Source organism: Spinacia oleracea, chromosome 4, assembly GCF_020520425.1.
Source record: "Spinacia oleracea cultivar Varoflay chromosome 4, BTI_SOV_V1, whole genome shotgun sequence".
In the NCBI taxonomy this organism is placed as follows: Eukaryota; Viridiplantae; Streptophyta; class Magnoliopsida; order Caryophyllales; family Amaranthaceae; genus Spinacia; species Spinacia oleracea.
In genome coordinates, this window is record NC_079490.1 from 11,702,492 (window position 1) to 11,726,873 (window position 24,382).

At 35.1% G+C, this 24,382-nt stretch overlaps 2 protein-coding genes across 2 annotated transcripts; both read right to left on the reverse strand.

The window, feature by feature from the left end:
- Positions 1-13,099: 13,099 nt before the first annotated feature.
- LOC110792699 (14-3-3-like protein D) lies at positions 13,100-14,242 on the reverse strand. The gene has a single exon (XM_056826530.1). It carries the CDS (start codon positions 14,016-14,018, stop codon positions 13,287-13,289), a length of 732 nt encoding a protein of 243 aa, XP_056682508.1. The 5' UTR covers positions 14,019-14,242; the 3' UTR covers positions 13,100-13,286.
- Positions 14,243-15,644: 1,402 nt separating this feature from the next.
- On the reverse strand, positions 15,645-21,796 carry LOC110792711 (fructose-bisphosphate aldolase 3, chloroplastic). Its single transcript, XM_021997532.2, has 7 exons — positions 21,540-21,796; positions 20,478-20,683; positions 18,545-18,814; positions 18,315-18,424; positions 18,090-18,180; positions 16,774-17,043; positions 15,645-16,152 (listed from the first exon to the last, which is right to left on the reverse strand). Exons 2-7 carry the CDS (start codon positions 20,643-20,645, stop codon positions 15,874-15,876), a joined length of 1,188 nt encoding a protein of 395 aa, XP_021853224.1. The 5' UTR covers positions 20,646-20,683; positions 21,540-21,796; the 3' UTR covers positions 15,645-15,873.
- Between the last annotated feature and the right edge of the window lie 2,586 nt (positions 21,797-24,382).

Consider the following 24,382-nt stretch of genomic DNA (forward strand, 5'->3'; position numbering starts at 1 on the left):
ATAATATTTTGTAACTTTTTTCTAGATTATATATAACGTGCAAGAATATGTGTTTTGTAAATCGTATATTATACTACATACAAACTTATCATGAATATAGGGTATCGACTTTGAATCCAATTAAGTTCGAATAAACGTACTAAATCCAGGCCATGTTTAATTAATAACTACGAGTGATAGTTAAAGAATTTATTTTTTTGGTTGCAACTTGTAATTTGAGAAAGAAACATACTACTTCATAAAACCATTTAATCGATTCAACATGACCACTATAAAATAGTAAATACCTCGTTAATTGTGTTATGCACTTTATAGTACTCGAACAGTACCAAACTATCAATTTTAATCAATAAAGAGTTATACGATTTCTACACTAGAAATCTATATTTAACCAATACGAAGTACGGAGTAATACATAACATGCATGAAAAAATAAAAATTCGAGTAAAGAAACTTTCCTAACTTTATTAATAATCTCATATCAAAATTGAACTATCAAAATAACAATGAATTTTTTTATTATTCTATAAGGAAACTTCTTAGGTTATTATCGTAAATGACATTTAGATGCAGGTAATCTCTCTAAACAACAAACCATTTAGCAATCTGACATAAAAAAAGTCAACACAAAATGTTAAATTTTTATAGTGTGCAATAAGAAAGACAAACAATAAGGAAATCACACCTAAATTCTCATTTTCCGAAAGTAATACATCCCCTCAATAATATTCCCCCATTTAAGGTACAACCAAAAAAAAGTTAAAAGAAAACAAAAAAACCAAAATTGCAATTGCTGAAATCTCTATTTTCTATATACACGAAAAACTATAATTAATCAAATTACTTTTGTCATTTATTTACTGTAAACATAATGTACAAAAATATTATATAGTTTATCCCGGTTGTAGGGGTGGCAATGGATCGGGTGAAACTCAATCCGTATTCATCCATGACATTTCACCCGTCATCCAACCCCATCCATCACCCATTAAATATTTCATCCACATACGATCCATCCATCATCCACGGGTGATTCGTGTGGATCGGGTATAAATCGGGTGAAATATATTTGAAGACATAAAAAACAACTCAACGTGATACATGTTGCAATTATGAATCATTAGTCCACATATAGTACTCATTATTATTATTATTTTGAAAAAACCATTAGATGCCTTTTACAAAGCTTTAAAATTATCAGTTTGTTTTCCTAATAAGAGCATGAAATACTTTGTGTTATGCTTATGTCTAGTATAATATAATAGTATTTACAATTTCAAATATATTAACAAAGTAAATGATGACAAATTAAATCTTACAACTAATGTGATGGGTTGATGGATCTGGTGGTGGGTTGGATGCACCTTCATCCGTATCCAACCCATCCGTCACCCATCAAACATCCGCTTATTTTCGGATTTTCGTCCATATAATCTGGATCGGGTGGATGGATATCCACCGAGTTCGGGTGAAATTGTCAGCTCTACCCAGTTAAAGTCGCACCAATACAAGTAAATATATTTTTCTTGAATTCATGCACAAATTGATTAAGCAGTAATGGGAAAATATTAGTGGCACTCTACCTAATTTGTTGATTATAGTTTGTTTTGAGGGTTGAGGTGCAACTCCTTAGTAAATACTTTTAATTAATTTCGTCTCCTATGTTGAACGAGTTCATTTTTTTTAAAAGAAAAGAATCATCTACTATATAAATTTCAATTCTATAAGAGAACTCATGAGATTATTTCGGTAAATAATCTAGTGTCCCCTTATAATGCCATTGTCCACAATTAAATGATCAAATTACACTATTACATAATAAAAAGATAGTAACAATGCCAATGAATTAGGGCATATGATGCTAATTTGTAGACGATTTTATTTTCAGGCGGGAATCAATCAACTTATTAGAAAACAAGTCAAAGCATTAAATATATTGACAACAATTACTAAATTAAGTATTTATTAACATATCTACTATGAGCAATTTAATTAATGACATCTAAAAATAGTGCATTAACAATAACATTCAAATTCTAAAAAGTAAAAATCAATTGGCAAATTTTTCAAATACAACATAATAAAGTTGGACGATGATAAAGGTCGCAAGTTGCGACAACATTTAGTTGTCGCAATCTTACGTGTCGCAGTTTAATTGGTACATATAGGCGCCAAGTAGGATACATGTCAATATAATAGATAATATAAGTTAAATATTTTAATTGGGTGATGATAAAGGTCGCAAGTTGCGACAATATTTAGTTGTCACAATCTTACGTGTCGCAGTTTAATTGGTACATATAGGCGCCACGTAGGTTATGTGTCATCAGAATATTTTTACTATCAATTCAATATTTTTACTATGAAAATATGTAAATTAGGTAGACGATATAAATAAGGAAACAAATTAGAAAATTAAGATTTTTCTACCTTTTTTGAAACATGTATAATATATTATATAAGTTAAATATTTTAGTTTCCAATTTAAATCATGATACATAAGCATGCCATGTCATCATTGTGACACGGCTTAAAGGTCGCATGTTGCGACCTTTATCATTTTCGATTTTAATTTCTAATTTAAATCATGACACATAAACATGTCATCATTGTGACACGGCTTAAAGGTCGCATGTTGCGACCTTTATCATTTTCGAATAAAGTTTTCTATTTGTCACTATTCACTAAACCATACTACACAGAAATAACAAGTCCAAACAATCATCCACTCTAAATCTAATTAGTTAGGGTACATGTGTTCTATTCACCCAATTTACCCTTATTTTTTTGTTCTATTCACTTGATGACACAACCTGAAGTACGTACAAGTATACAACCCAGAATTATGTTATGTTTAACTTCAAACAAAGGGGAAAATGCAGAAATGTTATACACTTAAATCGAATAAAATAACAAGATCGATTCTTTAAATTGTGAATAATATCCAGATTAATTCCACAAAGTAATCACATTCCAGAACAGAGGAAGTAACTAAAGTTGAATGCATAGAGAAAAGATATTTATACGAGTAACTAAAGTTTCATAAAGAAATTTATCATCACCCTAAATAAATATACGATTGAACAGTAAATCACCACAAATTTATTTAATTAATTCAAAATCTCTTAATTGAAACTAGGATATTTTGATATTTACCACCTTTTAAGTTTCATGTTTTTGTATTTACCACCTTATAAAATGTTATTTCATATTTACCACCTTAATCTTATGAAATATTTTAAATTCATCACCTCTTAGCGGTTTTCATCAAAATTTCGGCCCATGTGAACCTTGTTTAACTAACTTCTTAAGTTGAAAACCTACTAAAAGACGAGGAAAGTTAAAGAAGTTGGTTAAGTGGAGTTCACATGGATGAAAAATCTGATAAAATTCGTTAAAAGGTGGTGAATACGAAATTTTTCATAAAATTAAGGTGGTAAATATGAAATAACATTTTATAAGGTGGTATATACAAAAACATGAAACTTAAAAGGTGGTAAATATGAAAAATTCCTTTAAACTACTACTGAACCTGTAAAAAAAAACCCTACTATAATTCCACGGTTGCATCCCATGCTTAATTATTAATTAAGTACTACTACAACACAATTATTGATTAAGCACTAGGAGCAGGTGCAGCACCAGCGGTGCACACTAAGCTGTAAATGAACTTGACTGCAGGCCTCTTGTCGTTTTTGAGTACTGAACAACATTGTGCACTTGCAGAATCTGGGTGATTAGTGTTGAATAGGTAAGTGTTATGGGTCGTTTTGTACGACGTGGAGGTCGACGCAGGAACAAGTCAAAGGTACCAGATCATGCTGGGATCCTATGGAAGATGCCAAGGTTAACTCCTATATTTAAGGAGCCGTTATTGCTGAGTCAAAGGATGCTTGGGGAGCAGGGTCAATTCGGTTGGAGAGGATCAAGGAAGCAGTTAATACCATTACTCCCTCTTCTACGCTAAACCTAATGCTATATAAACACCGTCATCCTATAATGAGAGGAGGCCAATACCCATGGTAAACCCAACGCCCAACTATCTTCCTCCATTTGATACCTTCCCTTCAAATGGTATTGTTTCCCTAACACTACTACCTTTCCCGTAGCCTAGTAATTATAAAGAAGAACAAGCCTTCCTCTCCTTAGTTCCACATGGATATTCCACTAAGCATGCCTAATCATTAATCATTGTCATTTACTCTCTGCCTTATCTTTGATCCATATATTCTCACAAATTAACCTTTCCAATACTGCAAATGCTACGTACGCCATATATATCACTCATAGATTGTTATCAACGACTGCCTTTCCCGACGATCCCCTACCCATTCATCCGTCGTATCGCCTATGCCTTCTCACATTTATGCTTCGTCATCAGCTACATTTACACATACGCATATATACATTGTATTTGTACTTATCTGGGCTATTTATGCCAACAACATAGTGGATTGGTGGACTCATGGCCACCCGCGGTTTTTATCCCTTTCGGATTTTCCGCGTCACCATCTCTTGTCTCGTCTCCCTTTATTTTCTGCCCTTTATTTCTTGTCATTTATTTACTTTATTTAATCTAGTCGTTTATGTCCCAACCAAAGGTCGTCCATACGAAATTTGGCATAAACAGTTTGGCGCCGTCTGTGGGGAGATGGCTAGATTTATCTTCAAACGCATATCCACAAATATCCTCTCAAACACAATATCCGACCTACTTGGGTTCACCGATAAAGTTGTCGCCATGCTATGGATTGTTGTCATACTTTGTCGCCACCATGAGATGGAGCTACGTCAGGGCACATGTCGTCAACATGACAGGTGTCGTCGACGGGTCAGGCGTCGTCGACGGTCAGGTGTCGTCGACGGGTCAAGTGTCGTCGACGGTCAGGTGTCGTCGACGGGTCAAGTGTCGTCGACCGGTCAGGTGTCATCTACGGGTCAGGTGTCGTCGACGGGTCAGGTGTCGTCGACGGTCAGGTGTCGTCGACGGGTTAGGTGTCGTCGACGGTCAGGCGTCGTCGACGGGTCAGGTGTCGTCGACGGGTCAGGTGTCGTCGCCAGGATCGTTGGTCGATGGAATATGGAATGACGTCAGGGTACATGTCGACATCAGCAGGTGTCATCGCTAGAAGTGACGCGTCTGAGTGGTCGAATTCAACCTAGATGATGCATATCGTGACAACAACGACACCAACGCTTGATGACATCGAAAATAGGTACTAATATTTATAATATTCAACTCTAATCGTTTGGCCTCGTTTTCGAATACGTGACAGGTTTCGGTCTAGACGTCACGGACCACCATGCAGATGTCACCACAAACAAGATATAATATGAGTTGTCTCGTACCTTGACAAGATCTCGAGACGATTTGATCACTTGACGTCGCGAGAAGTATGGTATAAAACTCAACCCCAGTGATTTTAATTTAAACTAATATTGTTTCTAGTCCTTGTTGTCACTAAAACAGATGCGAACACGTGACGTCATCCACCAATGACATGACGTCAACATAGTTTCGTCCGACGTCACCTCCACATCAGTCGACGACGTCTCCAAAAACGAAGGCGACAAATCGAGATTCAACAACAAATTGTCGGCAATACTAGATTTTGTGGCTAACTTCAGTCTAAGTATCAAATAGGAGAATTTGTAGTTGTCCTGAAGTCGCCACAGGGGAGCATATAGTATACTCTATCTCATTTAACTTTCATATAGTATACTTGATTTGCTTTTTATATAGTATACTTTGCTTGTTTTAATTTCCAAAAGCACTTTGAAATATATGCTATACGTTGTTATCCTACTTTTTTCGTCACCACTTGTCATTTTGTCGCCAAGTATTGTCTTGTCTACAGGTATTAACGTGTCGCTTGGCTAGGTCATGAGTACATCAGGTGACCGACGTTAGAATGCAGGTGACAAGGTATTGTCTTGTCTACAGGTACTGACGTGTCACTTGGCAAGGTCGTGAGTAAAGCAGGCGACCAACGTTAGAAGGCCGCGAGAATATACTATACTTTATTTGATTTAAATTTCATACGATATTTTTGATGCGATTTAATTTTCGAAAGTATCTGAATTATTATTGCCATGTTGATGCATGTCGCTTGTTATGGTTTCAAGTTTAGTTAAAAATAAACTTTTCATATGAGAATGTGGTTGTAGACAAGATGTTAGCCAGGTACGTGACATCGGGGGCTCGACATCAAATGACTATTTGCACAACCGGACCCAAAAAACGTAACACCTCAAAGTGACTTCCCACATCAACATTGCCAAGCCTACAACACAATCACCTCTCGAACAATTAACCTTTCTCCATCACACTTTCCATCTCATCATATTTTCACCCCACACCAACATCAAACCACTTGACATCATAAACGCAACGTCGTGTCCTTTTCCCATGTCCTCATCACCAAATTCTTCATCAGCACATCATAACGCGTTGTTACGACAACATGTCACGACAGCAGGACACGATCAGCCACACAAGAAGATAAGAAATCATTTGGCGTCAAGTATGACACATAGAAATAAATATGTAACATTTTTTAATTTCTTTGGTGATAGTGTTACACGAGGTCACGACATGAGGTCACGACGGCACAACATGACGCCACGACAGCAAGTCACGACAGCAGGACACGACCATTCCGGTTACCCCCATGACGACAAGAAGTTTCTTGGCGTTAAACATGGTACGTAGAAGTAATTATCTAACATCTTTATTTTAACAATATATTTCCTCGTAAGTTCGCCAACAGATCGTTGATACATGAATATCAAAGGGGGCTAAAGGTACGAACATACTTTCGAAATAAGTTATCTTTTATTTATAATATATACGTATTGTCGCTGCCATGTACATCGCAGATCGTGAGAGTCATCAACACAATCGAATGGTATGAGTGACGCAATTCATTTATGATAATTAGTGACGTCAAAATTTTATAAACTAACATCTCATACCCTATTGAAATTTTCTCATATATCATCCGTGATAACTATTTTTATTTACTAACGACATGCCGCGACTATACGCGTTAGTATGTATATTAATGACAACAGATTACCTTGATCATGACGGTATGCCCCGAAGCCATGAGATGGCAATGATCGATGACACGACGCCACCAGACTACCGAGAAAGCTAAGGAAATCGGAATGTCGAATAATCATCATCAATGACCATGATGACACACGAGTAACTTCTAAACTATTTTTCACACACTTTCTCATTTCAATTCATTCATTGTTGTTCTCTTGTATTAATATGTCCCGTATTCAACGTTCATCAAGTTAACTAATAAATTTTGGCATCGCACCATGAATATCTCAATTTCTCTAATGACTAAACCATTTTATGAAATCGTTTTGAGGTAATTTGACTTGACAGGACGTTTAGAGGTTGCATCATGCTGGCACGCATTTACGACGTCAAATATAAACGAACGTCATCATATCTGTGGCCGACTTCAGTCATGATATCTTCCTAAAGCCGCCACAGGGGGGCAAGATAGTACATACTCCCGTTCAGTTTAATATACTTGTTACAACTTTGAAATTTGACTAACGATGTGATACAATTTATTTTCATGGTGATCTTTTCGTGAGATTTTGGTAACAGGTATGACACTAAGACAAATATACAAACATTGGGGGCTCAACCACTATCACATGTCGAAGTAGGCGGATAAAGAAAAAGTCATTGGTTTTCCCAAAGACGACAAGTGATAGGACGACAACCGATTAACAAGAAAGGATCAACCAATAAGTCGACCAACGTTGGAATGGACAGTGTCAAGACCAGCGATGCGTCAATCTCATTCAACGTGACGAGACGATGCCAGATGTGACGACGGTGGTACAAGGGATGACAATGATCTCAGGAACGAAAACAAGATCGGCGACGAAAGATGTCACGACATCAGGACAATGATGTTGATCGTAGAATCGTCATCAAGGGACAGTCAGCGACACGACGTAATTTTGTCACATGAGCCCATATTAAGTAATATCTAACACTTACTTTGTGCGTTAATTAATTTATTACATTTTTCACTACACTGCGATTAAAGTTCAATTTCAGTTTTTGCTATCTGTCGCATTGAATATATCTTTCCAAACGCAATTATATTATATTTATGTTTCATCTTATTTATTTGAAAATCAACGCTAACATCGCATCAAGCGAACGTCCACCTCTAGCTTTTCTATTCTCTGCAGATCACTTGTTGACGATATCACCAACGGCAACAACAACGAACGACGCTATCAACTACAAGCGACAACGTCTCCATGGTCATGACCCTTAAACTTATTGGATCCCAACGACGACATGTCGCTTCTAAGCGCGACCACTACAGACGACGCAGGTACTATTTATGTGCACATAACTTCGTTCTTCGAGTACCTCATAGGTTACATCTATTCCACAACGAATAACAGAGACAGCGTAAACAACATTTTAAGCTAACGATGTGTATGCATCCTCGAAGCTTGTCCAAACGCCTAACCAATCGCCAAATATGAAATAGCAAAAACACACGTATTTCCCCCTCAACACTGACGACAAACGAAATCAACCCGGAATGCTTGAAACCTACTTAAACTGTAGTTATGAAAATCCCATCGGCTAAAATCTCCTTCCATAGACTGCACCATCAAAACAGCTTATCCCTTGTCCTCGTGTTATAGGAAACCTCACAATTAACCCTTCAACTCTTCTTGACATTCGTCATATAGTTGCTTCAAACAATTCATTACATTCACCTATAACTTCAACTTAGTCGTCACAAATTTCGATTATTGTCTTCTCTAAATCTCTCCCCGTCGTTGACCTTTAACATTTCTGACACCTCACCCACCTTCTTGTCAGTCGCATGCTACCTACCCTCACACGACATTACATCCAACTAAAATAATTTGACCTTGTGCCCACTCGACACAACTTCCTTCTCTAAAATCTTCGCATGACTACGAACAAGTGAAGAGGCTTATATCGCCTGCATACGATAGATGTCACACAACAACGACAATAGAGGCACGCCTATAAACATTAGAAGACTGACTAAGATACAATAGTTGGCCATGACGCCTGTAAACAACGGACGACAGACTAAGGTACAACAGTTGGCCATGACGCCTGTAAACATCAGACGGAAGACTAAGGTACAACAGTTGGCCATGTCGCCTGTAAACATCAGACGACAGACTAAGATACAATAGTTGGCCATGACGCCTGTAAACATCAGACGATAGACTAAGATACCAAAGTTGTCCATGACGCCTGTAAGCATCAGACGACAAACAAAGATACGGAATTTGGCCATGACGCCAGATACCTGACTAACGTTACGTCTTAACGTGTTTCTACGCAGGTTTCTTAAGAATTACATTCTGTTGTTTTATAAGCAAAACGATTCTTCCACTAGATATCAGGTTTACATTAAAGATTTATAACATCGACGTCGACATGAAGGCATCAAGTGACGTCTTAGATTATGAATGACACCAGAAGGCGACGTCATTGATCAAAGACTAGATACGGAAGACGACGGACAGGTCGAAGACAATGACAGATTGGCGTCGACAGAAAATGAACGTGATGACAAACGTCGAAGATTATTTTCCTAACTTTCGGTTCACTACAATTAGGAAAATGGGGGCTATTGTTATGGGTCGTTTTGTACGACGTGGAGGTCGACGCAGGAACAAGTCAAAGGTACCAGATCATGCTGGGATCCTATGGAAGATGCCAAGGTTAACTCCTATATTTAAGGAGCCGTTATTGCTGAGTCAAAGGATGCTTGGGGAGCAGGGTCAATTCGGTTGGAGAGGATCAAGGAAGCAGTTAATACCATTACTCCCTCTTCTACGCTAAACCTAATGCTATATAAACACCGTCATCCTATAATGAGAGGAGGCCAATACCCATGGTAAACCCAACGCCCAACTATCTTCCTCCATTTGATACCTTCCCTTCAAATGGTATTGTTTCCCTAACACTACTACCTTTCCCGTAGCCTAGTAATTATAAAGAAGAACAAGCCTTTCTCTCCTTAGTTCCACATGGATATTCCACTAAGCATGCCTAATCATTAATCATTGTCATTTACTCTCTGCCTTATCTTTGATCCATATATTCTCACAAATTAACCTTTCCAATACTGCAAATGCTACGTACGCCATATATATCACTCATAGATTGTTATCAACGACTGCCTTTCCCGACGATCCCCTACCCATTCATCCGTCGTATCGCCTATGCCTTCTCACATTTATGCTTCGTCATCAGCTACATTTACACATACGCATATATACATTGTATTTGTACTTATTTGGGCTATTTATGCCAACAACATAGTGGATTGGTGGACTCATGCCACCCGCGGTTTTTATCCCTTTCGGATTTTCCGCGTCACCATCTCTTGTCTCGTCTCCCTTTATTTTCTGCCCTTTATTTCTTGTCATTTATTTACTTTATTTAATCTAGTCGTTTATGTCCCAACCAAAGGTCATCCATACGAAATTTGGCATAAACAGTAAGTATCCAGATCAGTTTTACAAGCATCAATTCCAGAAATTATTTGAGGGATTTGAGCAGGCAATGGTGGAAGTGGCAAAGAATGCATTGGCTGAAAATACCAGGATCGAGGACGATAGCGAAAATGCGGCGAATGGTGAGGGTGTGGGAGAATCGTATCTGGTTGCACATCTTGGGCAAAGGTTCCACCTAGGAAAAGTGCTAGTAAAGCTAGGGCTAGGAATGTGTTCTTCATCATCATTTTTGTTTTTGAAGATTTGATTTTGGTGATTTTGAAACTAGGGTTTAAGGGTTTATATATATATATATATATATATATATATATATATATATATATATATATATATATATATATATATATATATATATATATATATTTTGTTGTTGAACTTTTGAAAATGTGGTTGGATAAACCTGGACTCTTTTGAATTAGGAGTGATAAACATACGCATAATACGGGGAAAGTTAGAGATATATTTGTATAAAGATATTATTCTTTGTTAATTGTTATCTAACGCTATCATAGAACAGAAGAGTTATAGACTGATAGTATGAGAAGAGTTTCTAACCCAATCGCAATGGCGGATCTTGAACCGTTTTACGAAGAGGGTCCAGTATAAGATTTAAGCAATACAATATGCAATTATATAATTACTAGTTTAGGGCCCGTGTAACACACGGCTAATCGGCTATTACTAAAACAATTTATTATTTTAATAGTAACTAAAAGACTTGTGATATTAGGAAAACATGAAAGTAAAAAGGATATATGAAAAAGTATAAATTCAAAATTGTGTAAGAAAAATATTCAAATGAACTAAATTTGCATATTACTATACAAAGTTAAAAATTATAGTCGTTTACTTGTATGTAGAACGATCTAACAACGTTAACCAAACCCGAATGACTCAAGATTAATTTTCGAAAAGACCCGAGCATAACCGAGTTAGTCAAATACAACATATTTCTTGATAAATAAACTTATATGTTAGTCTACTTACCATGTATTATTATTTTAATTAACATTCTTACTTACCAGTTACCATGTATTATATTATTAATAGCAGACTAACATTAGAAGTTCATTTATCAATATTTTTTATATTTCTTATCAGATTAAAAAGTTATAATAATACATAAATAAAATTATACTCCATCATAAAGGAAAAAATAATATTGATTTAGTTTTCCTTCAATAATATATTATATATGCAGTACACATCTATGGTAATTAAAATATACTTTTATGTTAGTTTCCTAAAAAAACGTAATGTAATTTATTTATTTTAAAGTAAAAAAAATAAAAAAATATTTTGGCGGGAAAAATCGCACCAGGAAATGACACGTGTCATTCCTGGTATCTCTTTTAGTAGTAATAGATATTAAAATTTTATGAGGGCAAGAACTAAAGATACATTACGGAAATTTTAGCCTGGAGCGGGCCCACCTCGGCCATCAAGAAGATCTACGTTGTATTGTATATACAAAAGCTTATACTTCGAACGTGTTCGGCAATAGCGTTTGAGGTAGTGGTTAGTGTTTTGAATAGGTCAAAACACTACTTGAAAAAATTAAGAGTGTTTGGCATGATAGCGGTGTAGGTAGAGGATAGCGGTAGAAGTAGTGTTTGACAAGCTTTTGAGAAACGTTACAAAGATTAACGTTTGAGTTATTAACTAGCGGTGGGCATAATATTATTCTTAACTCCACACTTTTTTGACATTAACATACATCATCCATTCATCATTCTTCTAGAATTAAAGTTACCAACTCAAGTCATCATGCAAAGATAGAAAATTACGTGCAAAAACTTAAGGAAATTAAAAACTTAATTAGATACTGAAGTAGAACTCTACGTAATTTTATGCTTTATTTCAATAACTACAAGTTAACATATGTTTCTTTAGTAAAATAAACTCTAAACTTGTATTAAATATTACTATTAATTAGTCAATTGTAATTATTTTTAATTTTATTAATAGTTTTTAATGTATTTTGCAAGTACAACAACTACCTCTACCCGCTACTAGTTGACAGCTATCCGTTACTTTAACCGCTACCCGCTACTCAACCGCTAAAAGCTACCCGCTATCGCTATAGGAGACCTACATGTACCATATATACATAGTGCTTTAATTTGTGAATCAAAAGGTCTTGCGCGCACTAGGTGTACAATAAATTTATTGTACACCAAGATAACTTTTACCCAATTTTTTGTAACTTTAACCTAGTTTTGATTAACTTTTATATTAATAATAAAAAAGTTGATAGATAAACTTTTTAAAGGGTTAAATGATTAATTTTATACATTATTTGTCATTTTAAATAAATAAGTTTTACTAAAATTAAAAAATTTATCACTAAAAAATACATAACTTTTACGTATATAAGCTTAACTTTTAAGCATTTTGAGTTAACTTTTACTCCGGTATACAATATTTATTGTACACGAATTTGTGTTTGCGAATAATACTAGCATTATCCTAATATAAATAAAGTTTAATTAAGTTATACCATAAAATCAAATGCGCCATAGAAGTACACAACTTATACCAAGTTACCAACATAATATCATATATATATCAGAAAAGTCGATAACCATACTCAACATATAGTACGTATATGCAGACAATGATGAACGAGAGTAGTATCGATCTAATTAATCTAACAATAAAAATAAAAATAAAAATAAAAATAAGATTGAATTGAATGAAGTTTAGCAGATGAAAATCGATCAGCAAAGTCGGTTTCGACGATTCTCCTCTTCCAGAGCCCAGAACGAAACGTTATCCCTTAAACACTGCATGATGATACTACACTCTTTAGGATAATCCCTTTTCTTAATCAACTCCAATGTAGCTTCATCATAAGTTTCCTTAGCAAAGGTACACGCCCTTTTACAAGAATTCATAATATCATAGTAAAAAACAGACAAATTCAATGCTAACCCCAATCGTGCAGGATGAGCAACCGACAAATTATCCGCCATTGCTAGAGCCATTCCTTCTTCATAAGCTTTCAAGGACTTATCAGCAGCTTCGTCTCTCTCATCACCAGATTTGATTTCTGCTAGATACCGATAATTGTCGGCTTTCATGTTTAAGAAAAAGATGGTAGATTCAGTAGTCGAAGCAAAAGGAAGAAGGTGATCATCAATCATCTTAATAGCATCGTTACAGTGATTAGTAATCTCCGATTCGATTTTAAGGCGATAATCTCGAATACGCATTAAGTTCGTCTGGTCTTTTTCCTCCTTCTCCAGATCACAGAAGGTTCTCCGAGATTCTCTTTTACGTCCGATGACATTTTTGTACGCTGTAGAGAGAAGATTACGCTCTTCATCTGTGAATTCCACGTCGAATTTTGCCAATTTCTTCATTGCTTCAGCCATATCGGCATAGCGATTGGCAGATAGGGCGACCTTAGCGAGGTAGACGGTGAAGTAACGATCATTCAGAGTAGCCATAAGAACAGAGATCGAGAAAGAGATGATCAGAGAGAGAGTTAGGCTTTTGGAGGGGTTTTGGAATTTTGAAGGAACTTGTTTTGAAGAATCAGATATAAGATCAGAATTTAAATATATAGTTGAAGAATAAGAATTCGAAATTGAGTAGAATATGGTTTTGTAGTTTCCCAAATTTCCATATTGTGAGAGTAATTTTATTAGGATTAGGGAATTTTTTTTTTTTTTTTTTTTTTTTTTTTTTTGAGTGGACTCTATTTCTAGTTAACATAGTTTCTAAATGCAAAAGGTCGAAACTACCACTTACCTCTTGATTAAAAAAAAATACAAAAACAAAATATCCTTACCTTCATTATTAACCGTACATAAAAGATGAAAATATGAAACTCGTAACTACCGCGTGTACTAAACTTTAAAAATTTGGAAAAGTCGTCGACCAACGACGATTAACTTCTTGAATTAAATTTGAACCGTCGATTGATTTCCATTAAATCTAGACCGTTCACTTAATTTATCCTTATAAGACTTGTTTGTCTACAATTAAAAAATAAGTTATTTATATTTAATGTGTGCGTCAACTTTTAATATTAAACTAGTGTGTACCCCGGGCGATGCCCCGGTTGCTACTTTAATAATTAAAATTTGACTTTTTTTTTCAACTCAATATTTGACTAAGATACATGTAGACCATAAAAGTGAAAAGATTCATTAAGTTCATCAACTACACATGTACATTACCTTCATCATGCAAAGTAATTTTTCTAATATTTTAATTGTTTAATTCACGGTTTTCCTAATATTGTAACTGTTCTTTTTATTTTAATATAGTCCATACAAAATAAGAAGTAACATAAAAATTTAGTTGTTTTAGACTTCATGTTAACATGTATTATAAATTAACGTGCATGAATAAACAACAATTAGTGGTTGGTTAAGATGGTAATGAAACTTAACTTCTACACATGAGGTCTTGTGTTCAAATCTCATTGCATTAGTTTTGGTTGTCTATGACATGGCATAACACTTGGTGAGTGGATGATGTGGCGTAAAGAGGAGAGTACTATGTGGCACATATACATTTTTCACAACGCCTTTTAATATATTATATAGATATCAAGTCCCTAAAATGTGTAATTATCATCTTCTTCTTCGATTATTTTCCAGCAAAAAGAATGTTCATCCTATCATCATCTTCAAAATAAATAAAATTGTCCATCATCTTTTAAAAGAAACTAGTAGTTGACAGCGCGCAGTGTGGCTGAAAATTTTAAATTTGGCACGGTGTTTTAGCAGTCTAATTTTTTTTAATTTTTTTTGAATTCGGATCGATTTTGGATTTTCGGGTTTGCGATCCGAAAATTCCGGGTATTCCAAACTTTCGGATTAATTAGTTAAAAAGAAGTTAGGATTATTTTTATTGGCCCATGTACTTTCACCCCACCTACTGATGTAGGGCCTTATTGGCCATGGGCCCATGGAGCTGGACTTGGAAAAGTTGATCCAGCCCAACATGTACCCTGGACGGCTGGACATGTAGTTCAACCTAATACAGAGATTACACCTGGAAACTAATTCCATAAAAAAATGGCTCAAAATATAAGCCAAACTCAACCGTACTGAAACTTGAGATAACACAAAATCAATGCCCATATTTCCAAATGGTGAATATAACAGATAAAAAACACAATATCTAGTGGCATTCATCAAATTCTTTTTCAGAACAATACGCCCATATGACTACGCCATGATCCAAACACCATTGCTAGGCTAACAAATGAGATGTGAGATCAATAAAATCTAGAACTTTATCTTTGTAGTTTGTATTAAATATGTATTATATCTAGCTTTTAACTTTGATTTAGTAGGTGTAACCCTTGACGAACATTCCCTTATGTGCTTCGTCACTCTCATCTTCAGCAGTGTACTTCCCGAGTTGGGCAAGGGAATTTGCCTTAGCACGGTCAAGAAGAGCCTTCTGTGCTCCTTCTACATTCCAAGGACGTCCTTGCCACGTCTTAAGCACACTGTTTTGTAGAGCACGCGCGTAGGAGAAAGAAACGTGCCATGGGTTTGGACTCTGATTCATCGCGTTAAGGTTTAAGGTCGCTTCCATTTCAGACTGTCCTCCAGACAAAAACTAAACAGTAGGAAAAAAAACAGAATATTGTTACTCTTAAACCTTAAAAAGAAACCAAGAAAGACTGTTAGAAATAGGACAAATTGTTTTTTACCACCTAACAAAATTGCAAATTTGTTTTCTACCGTCTAAAAAACTAAAACTTGTATTTTACCACCTAAAAAAAAAAATATATATATATATATATATATAACTTGTTTTTTACCACCTTTCAAATAGATGAAATAGTTAGATGGGGAGCCACAATAACGGTAACATCTCTTATATTTCTCTTCTTCCACGGTTTCATCACTCTTCCATGAATTCACATAATTTTTTCTTCCATGAATTCACAAAATTGACAAAGCTCAATGGTAGTAAACAGAGGAGGGTGAAAGAGCTAAAGAAAATCGCAGATGGGTGTAAAGAACGGGAGGGAAATTGAATTATTGGGCCTCACGTAACAGTTTCATCTATTTTTTCCGTTTTCAGGTGGTAAAAAACAAGTTTTAATTTTTTTAGGTGGTAAAGAACCATTTGTCGATTTTTTTTGGTGGTAAAAAACAGTTTATCCGAAAAAATATGATAAGAAATCTTTTAATATGTTTTAGATGCAATAAGTAAGGTTTTGCACAAACATACCATGATTCCAGGAACAGCGGGAGGAACTCTTCTGCTAAGCATTTGAAGGGTAAATTTGGCAATGGTCTCAGGAGAAGCCTTCTCTTTGTGTTCAGCTCCAGGCGTTACCATGCTGGGTTTGAGAAGTATTCCTTCAAACATAACATTGTTTTCAGCCAAGTAATAGAAGACTTCTGACCACACCCGTTCTGCCACTTCAAGTGTCCTCTCAATTGGGTGATCTCCGTCAAGAAGGATCTCCGGTTCCACTATGGGGACAAGACCATTATCCTGACAGAATTAAATCATACATGCACATAAGGAAGAGTAGACATACACACATGCATTAAAGTATTAATGGATGATTAAGAAACAAAATGCGGTTACAGAGAGAATCCAGCTTCGAAATTACTCTGACAGTCGGATGCATGCATTGAGGTGTGCTGATTCAACTGGTATGAGAACAATGTCAAAGACTGCTTTAAAACACTTAAGTTATACTTCACATCCCTTCACTAATGTGTAGGATAGTTCGGATTAGGGTACTGACAAGTGACAACCAAAAGGATCGGAACATTGTTCTCTGGGATATGGGAAGAACACCAATATAGCACGTGTTTATGCTTAAGGAATACCACAGAACACTGGTCTACAACTTCTCCTTCCTTGGGAAATAGTTCGCGTACTAATTTAAGATGTCTGTAAAAAGGCTTCCCAAAATATCAATAGGGGGGAGACTGGAGAGTGTCAAATCCAACTATTATCAAGTGTCTTTTAGTCAAATCGTATCATATCATGATGGGTTAAAAACTTAAAATGATATGACGATTATTCTTGACGGATGGAGTACTAAATCCAAATTTCTTAAGTCGGCTAGGAGACAAGTAGGATCGCAAGTGATCCACGATGGCACGATGCAGATTCATGCATTGATACCTTAATTCACTCAAGACAGAGTTTATACTGGAAACCCTGGTTTAGTGCTATGTGGGAAAAAGTATCCAATTAGCAAACTTTTCAGAACATAAAAACAACCTTCCGAATGTTTCCTACCCGCCTAACCCACATGCACCAACTGTCCGGTGGTCGACAACTGGTTCAAGGAAAATCAACACCTTATTTCCCATCCCCACCTTTCCAATTCATTTATCAAACAAGCTTGAGTCAATAAACTTTTTCAAGAATCCAACTGATCCTTTAATTCATGTCAAAATTACAAAAAAAATATGGCTGTCATGTTTTTTTTAGTCTTGAAGCTCAAGTTCAAATAAAGTAAGTAGCCATCAGAACCTTGAAGAAAGGCAACCACCACCTAATATGAAAGCTTAAGAATGTACCTGAGAGATAGAAGCATAACGAGCGAGTCCCCATGCAGCTTCTTTAACAGCCAATGCAGAAGGTCCACACGGAATACTAACAACGGTACGCCTACATTCGCGTAAGGAGTTTCATGGTTTGTTAATGATATATTTTTACATTTAAATTGCCAACAATAAGAGAAGCAAATAAGGAGATGATGACGTCACGCCCTCACAAGTCTAGTTCATGTAAGACTGACTTACCATTTTGCAAAACGAGCACCCTGTTGGTAGTACTCAGCAGATCTTGAAGCCAAACCATCTAACCCTTGGCACCAAGATTCGTTATTTGAACCCGGCAAAGGAACCAAACCCTGGAAATGAAAAGTGTGACAAATGGTATTAGAATGCATGTCATCCGCCATTGAGCATTATTACTCAGATTATTACTCAGTCAGACCTATAGAATTGCTGAAGATATGCAACAGTCATACCTTGTCAACTTTGATGCCTGGAACAATATTCTCATCACGTAAACAGTCAACAAATTTCTTCCCGTCTGTTGTAGACTGGTACAGTGTTTCCTCAAACAAAATGGAACCAGAAATATATTCACCAAGGCCAGGAGTTGTCAGTAGAAGTTGTCTATAAGCCTGACGATTTCCCTCTGTGTTATCCAAGCCAATTGATGCCAATCTCTTCCCACAAGTTGCATTTGATTCATCAATGGCAAGAATACCACGTCCGGGAGAAGCAATAGTTTTCTACATAGTCAATAAATAAACAAATTCCAGTTTGAATCAGAACAAGAACGCAACCATAGGTCCATATTCCATGTCATATACTTCTACAAGATATACAGGAAGAGTACATGCATTTATGTCAAATTGCTAATAAAAGAGAAAATAGATTCTATAAGATATACAGAAAGAGTAGATATCTAACTTTTAAGACCACAAACAACACACACCAAACAACCACAAGTATAGATGCCTTCATGGCCTCGGGAGCTAGGGAACAGGGAAGCAATCAAACAAATTTCATGAAACGTGTAAACAATCAAAGTCAGCAAGGATGGAAGTATCAAACTGGAAAAAACAAATAATAATGACACGGGGAGTGAAATCATGCTACTCCAATTCAATTCAACCTTCTGCTATATCACATCAATTATCAAATATTTTTCTTGGCATAATTCATGTTGGATACTCAACCAGCAGACACAGAGACATAAAATTTACGCTTTGAATTAGGCCAGAATAACACAAGTATTTAAAAATTGGATTCTCCTCACCCTATGAACGAACCACCCATGTAGCATGATTCTAGTATATGTGCCATAAACGCATAGACAATTTCTAAGCAACCAAAGGAGCCGAGGATCATTTTGACTGCTATATACACCTTACATCTAGAGAAGACCTAGTATTGCATATATCTTTGTAAAAATCAGGCCAAATCCTTCAGTATAGGAAAAATTGGAACAATATGACAACTAATTACGATCGGAAGAAGCACCACATACTATCCACAACAACAGTAAAACCCAGAATCTCGCCAAGGGAGGCGTTAACAACCCAAAATATCTATGAAGTAAGAAAATTCAAGTATTTATATATGATCAAAGGCTTTAGTTTCCAATTAACTCCAAAAAGTGAGTAATGAAACAGCCTAAGAGTAAATACCACCCCATCTCCACGCCATAATCAATTTTATTTCTTGGCATAATTCATGTTGGAATGTTGAATACTCAACCAGCAGACATAAATTTACGCTTTCAATCAGGCCAAAGTAACACGAGTGTTCAGATGTTGGAAAAAATCTCACCCCATGTACTACCGATGTGACCGTGTAGTACAATTCCAGTACATTTGACATAGACCATTGCTATTCAATTTAACTACTATATACAGCTTCCTTCTCGAATTAATAGTCACATATACTATTTTAGGATGAAAACTTCGGTCACATATTCTACAATAGTAATGGTTATTTATCGGATTTAATTATGTATCCTTGCTTTAAACCTAAGTATGTCTTTGTAAAATCAGGACAAATCCCATCACGAGAAACTTGAGATGATATAACAACTAATTCAGGTCAGAGGTAGTACTACATACTACACATGACAAGTCAACAACAATCCAAACCCAGAATCTGACTGAGGACAGCTTTAGTTTCATTATCTCTGAAAAGTGAGTAATTAAACAATTAAGAGTAAATACTACCCCATCTCCACGCCATAATCTCATATAATAGCAGTCAAAGAATTATGTTTTGATCCATTTCTCCGCATCAAGTTTACAAATTTTAAGCAGCAATCATATATTCATAAATACCTTCAAACTTAAGCAGTAAATTTAACAAATGATCCATCCAAACAAAAGATTATGCTAATAAAAAGTAAAAATGAGAGGAAGAACATACAGCAGTTTTGACAAGCTCATCGGTATAAGAGCTCGAACTGGAACGGATTGGCATGGAAACTCGGCGAGTTGTAATGAAATTTGATGATCTGCCATTGGAATTGAAGGACTGTTGTCCCATCCATTGTGATGATGCACCATTAAGCTTCACCAAACCTGTAGATGCCATGTTTTGATCTCTCTTTCTCTCCTACCTCTCTTAGTCAACTTTTGCCAACAAAGAAATGCCAAAAGAATCTTTAAGTGAGAGTTGAGTTATAATTAGGTGCCAAAGTTAGACCATGACATCAACTAATCAAAACCAATACAGTATGTGAAAATGGAAATATATTAATCAATAACCCAACAACCCCCAATGCTGAGTTTTTTTTTTGTCTAAGGGATTAGTGGTTGGAGCATTATTATTGAAAATCAAGATCCGATAAAGCACAGATCTTTTGCTTAAACAAATTCATACATTCACAATTTCACATACACATTACTACCCTTTAAATTCACAAATACATATTCTTTAAAATCATTACAAGCAATACAAATAGTTAAGCACCCAAGTCTAAGGGGGGGAAACATACAAGTGATACAACTCATTAAAATTCTAGAATTATACCATCTAATTCAAAACCCGTCTCCTTAGAATAAGGTATTCATATGTACTCCCTCTATCCGAAATTAATTATCACATGGATAGTGTGAATTCAACTAGCTATGTGACAATTAAATTCGGGTACAAGTGTAAAACTTTGTACCTGCACTAGAGACTCCTAACACCCACACAATAAAATAAATAACAACCAGCCAACCAAGCACCCAATTAAACCAACCAATTGTGCCAAAGGAATATTGAGGTTGATCGTCCCAGGATTTAATAAAGTCTAATATTCCCTCTACAACTCAACCAATCTCCAATAATTACAAAGACAATAAATTAAATTAAATTAAAAAGCCAGAAAAAAGCCCTAAAGATGATTTCTTTTCAATGTTAAAATTGAATTTCAAATAATGATTGAATTAAACAGTAAATACAGAATTACGAAGGAAAAGAGTTGGGTAGAAATTGGCTTACAGTTGTTCAATGGAGGCGAATTCGCAGAGGAAGAATTTTGAGTGTAGTTTTAGGTTGTTGAAATCACAGTAAATGGATATTGATTCTCACCAACCCAGAAAAAGTGCACTTTGATACGGAGTAGTTTGATGTAGACTGGACTACTAGATTAAAGACTGAAATCCAGTCCAAATCAAAGTTTCAAATTCGTACCCCAACCAAGGGGGAAAAAAATCACTCCGAATATTCTCCCCACTTCTTGCGCTTCCGTCTAAGATTCTTTGAACAAAAAAATATGGAGTATTTGTTATAATAGTACACGGGATCCGGATTAACCCTAAGGATAATCATTTGGTAACACAAAAAAAATTAATAGTGTACTGGATGCCTCATTTTTTTTTTTTAATAATCAGAGCAAGTGCAATGATCTATATAGTTGCACTCATTTTTTTAGGGGCTAGTTGTACGAGATACTTATCAGCATATCGATAGAAATCCTTGATATGATCAGGCAAGAGGATGTAGTTTGTTATATTCATTGTCAGCTAATGGAAGATCTTCCGGTCGATATCATTTCCTATCAGTGTATGATGTGTATCCCAATAGTGTTGATAGACCTAGGGTTAATGGATCATTGCTCGTGCCCTTCGTACATCCTACAAGTCTATTTATGTGGACCTCATCTATATATTATACTAAAAGAGAGGAAATCAATGTGGTGATGACAAGTGTCACTCATTGATTTGTCTCTCTTTTAATTTAAAAAATAATTAAAATAATTAATCTAAATTAACTTTATCTTATTTAAGGAAAAATATGCACCATGATAATATTATTCACTTCTCTTAACGATTCTGTTAATAATAAATATCCTAAAACATTTACGTAAAAGTTTAAATTACCAATATAGTATCATTTCTAAACATTTAAATATTATGTTAAATATCTTATACCTTACTTACCAAAAAAAAAAACTAAAAGTGTGGTCATATCTCTATTATATCTTATTTACCAAATAAAAGCTGAAAAGTGAGGCCATCAAAATGTGGCCATATCTTTGCTATTATTTCCTAAAACTAATAGTCTGACTAATTTATATGTTACTCCATTTATTGAAAAAATGGAATAATTATTACGGAAAAATAAACATACTCCTTAATTTTATTATGACGTGTGAGTAGTGTGACTGTATCAATTATTTTGAAACAAATGAATGTTGTTTCTTTATTTACAAGGACTAACAGATTTATCTAATTCAATTTACATTTTCCTTAAATCAATATACTCAGTATACTTTTAATTGAATTTGACATATTTCGTATTCCTACTTCTACCACGAATAAGTTCAGATAAATTCAGAGAATATAAGTTTAGACAAAAAAAGTCGAATAAGACTAAGCCTAAATTGTCCAACAATGCAAGTGGCTGAAAACTGAAAAGTAATGTTAAGATATTGTGAGTAAATAAGTTGTGCTTGACTCCTATAATAAAATATTGTAAGTTGTATGTTGTAGTGGGAAAAATGATGAGGGTATAAATATAAAATTTATATAACATTTATATGCCTAAATGGAAAAAGAAAAGTGTAAAGAACATTTATAGAACTTTTATCAATATTGTGGTTAATAATAAAATCAATTTTAATTATAAATTTATGTCATTATATATATTCAAAATCAAAAGTTAGCTAAAAGGTAAAGTCGGTTTTAACCAAATAAAGGGATATCATATTGTTAATGGGTAGAGCTTTTGGGATACGTCTCCCCTACCAACTCCGGCCCAACCAAGTGGGGGGGAATGGCGAAAAGTGTTTGGTGATAGAGTATAAATTATTCTATATATCTGCCTCGGGTGATGGAGAGATTATGATAGATTTTAGATGTACTGGACATGCCCTTCATGTATCCTTCATCTAATTGATTGTGGATATATCAACATTTTTTATCACTATTAACCTATATATTATAAAAAAAAAAATTCATTCGATCACCCTAATTAGACAAACCAATTGTCAAATACTCTAGAATAAAGTTTTACAAATCAGCTTCTTTCTTACCCAAAAAAATATCGTCTCTAGGGATAAGTATGAGGCGGATGTGGATTCACGGGTGGGTGACGGGGTGGGAATAAATGTTATTAGGCGGGGAGCGGGATGAGGATTGTACCTATTGTGATGAATAGGACGAGGATGAGAATTTTAAGCGGGTACAGGGGTGGAGGGACCATCCTCCACACTAGCCCCAACCTGACTCAAAGTTATCAATCTCTAACCGAATAAAGTATATGATGGGGGTAGTGTTAAGTAATCAGGAAATGATGTAGATGGTGGGCGAGTCTTACGTGGGTATGACTATTGAAGTATAGGGCGGGTGAGAAAATTTTGTGCTTGACACTTGATAAAAGTGAAGAAAATAAATCTATCTATGTTCTCTTTTCTAAAATAATGAAGAAAAAAAATAAGACACAAGCTGGTCTATCTAGCTCCATTTTGATGGTAATTGTCTGTAATAATAGTTTAGATGTCATGCATATTTGATATTCATATTATGAAAGTCGTGCATCGCACGGGTACTAAAGTATTATTATTAATTTATCCAAGAAAAAGAAAAAGATAAAAATAGATGATTGACTAATAAATATATGGTGTTGGTGGGCGGATATAAGAATAACATGTACCCACCTATGTCATAGAACGGGTTTGGATTTTTTGGATTTGGAACACTTACCTCATCCTAAAAATGTATAGTCGCATTTAAATATATTTTTTTATCAATAATATGGTTATTGGTGCTAATAATAAATTCAATTTTAATAATAAATGTTTGTCAAATTACTCAAAGTTTAGCTGAAAGGTGAGATCGATT

Excerpts from the sequence above, each read along its gene's own strand:
- LOC110792711 (XM_021997532.2), bottom strand. The coding sequence starts at position 20,645 with ATGGCATCTACAGGTTTGGTGAAGCTTAATGGTGCATCATCACAATGG. Across the intron at positions 18,815-20,477 it reads ATGAGCTTGTCAAAACTGCT|AAAACTATTGCTTCTCCCGG; the intron begins GTATGTTCTTCC and ends TTGACTATGTAG. Across the intron at positions 18,425-18,544 it reads CAGGCATCAAAGTTGACAAG|GGTTTGGTTCCTTTGCCGGG; the intron begins GTATGACTGTTG and ends TTTCATTTCCAG.
- LOC110792699 (XM_056826530.1), bottom strand. The coding sequence starts at position 14,018 with ATGGCTACTCTGAATGATCGTTACTTCACCGTCTACCTCGCTAAGGTC.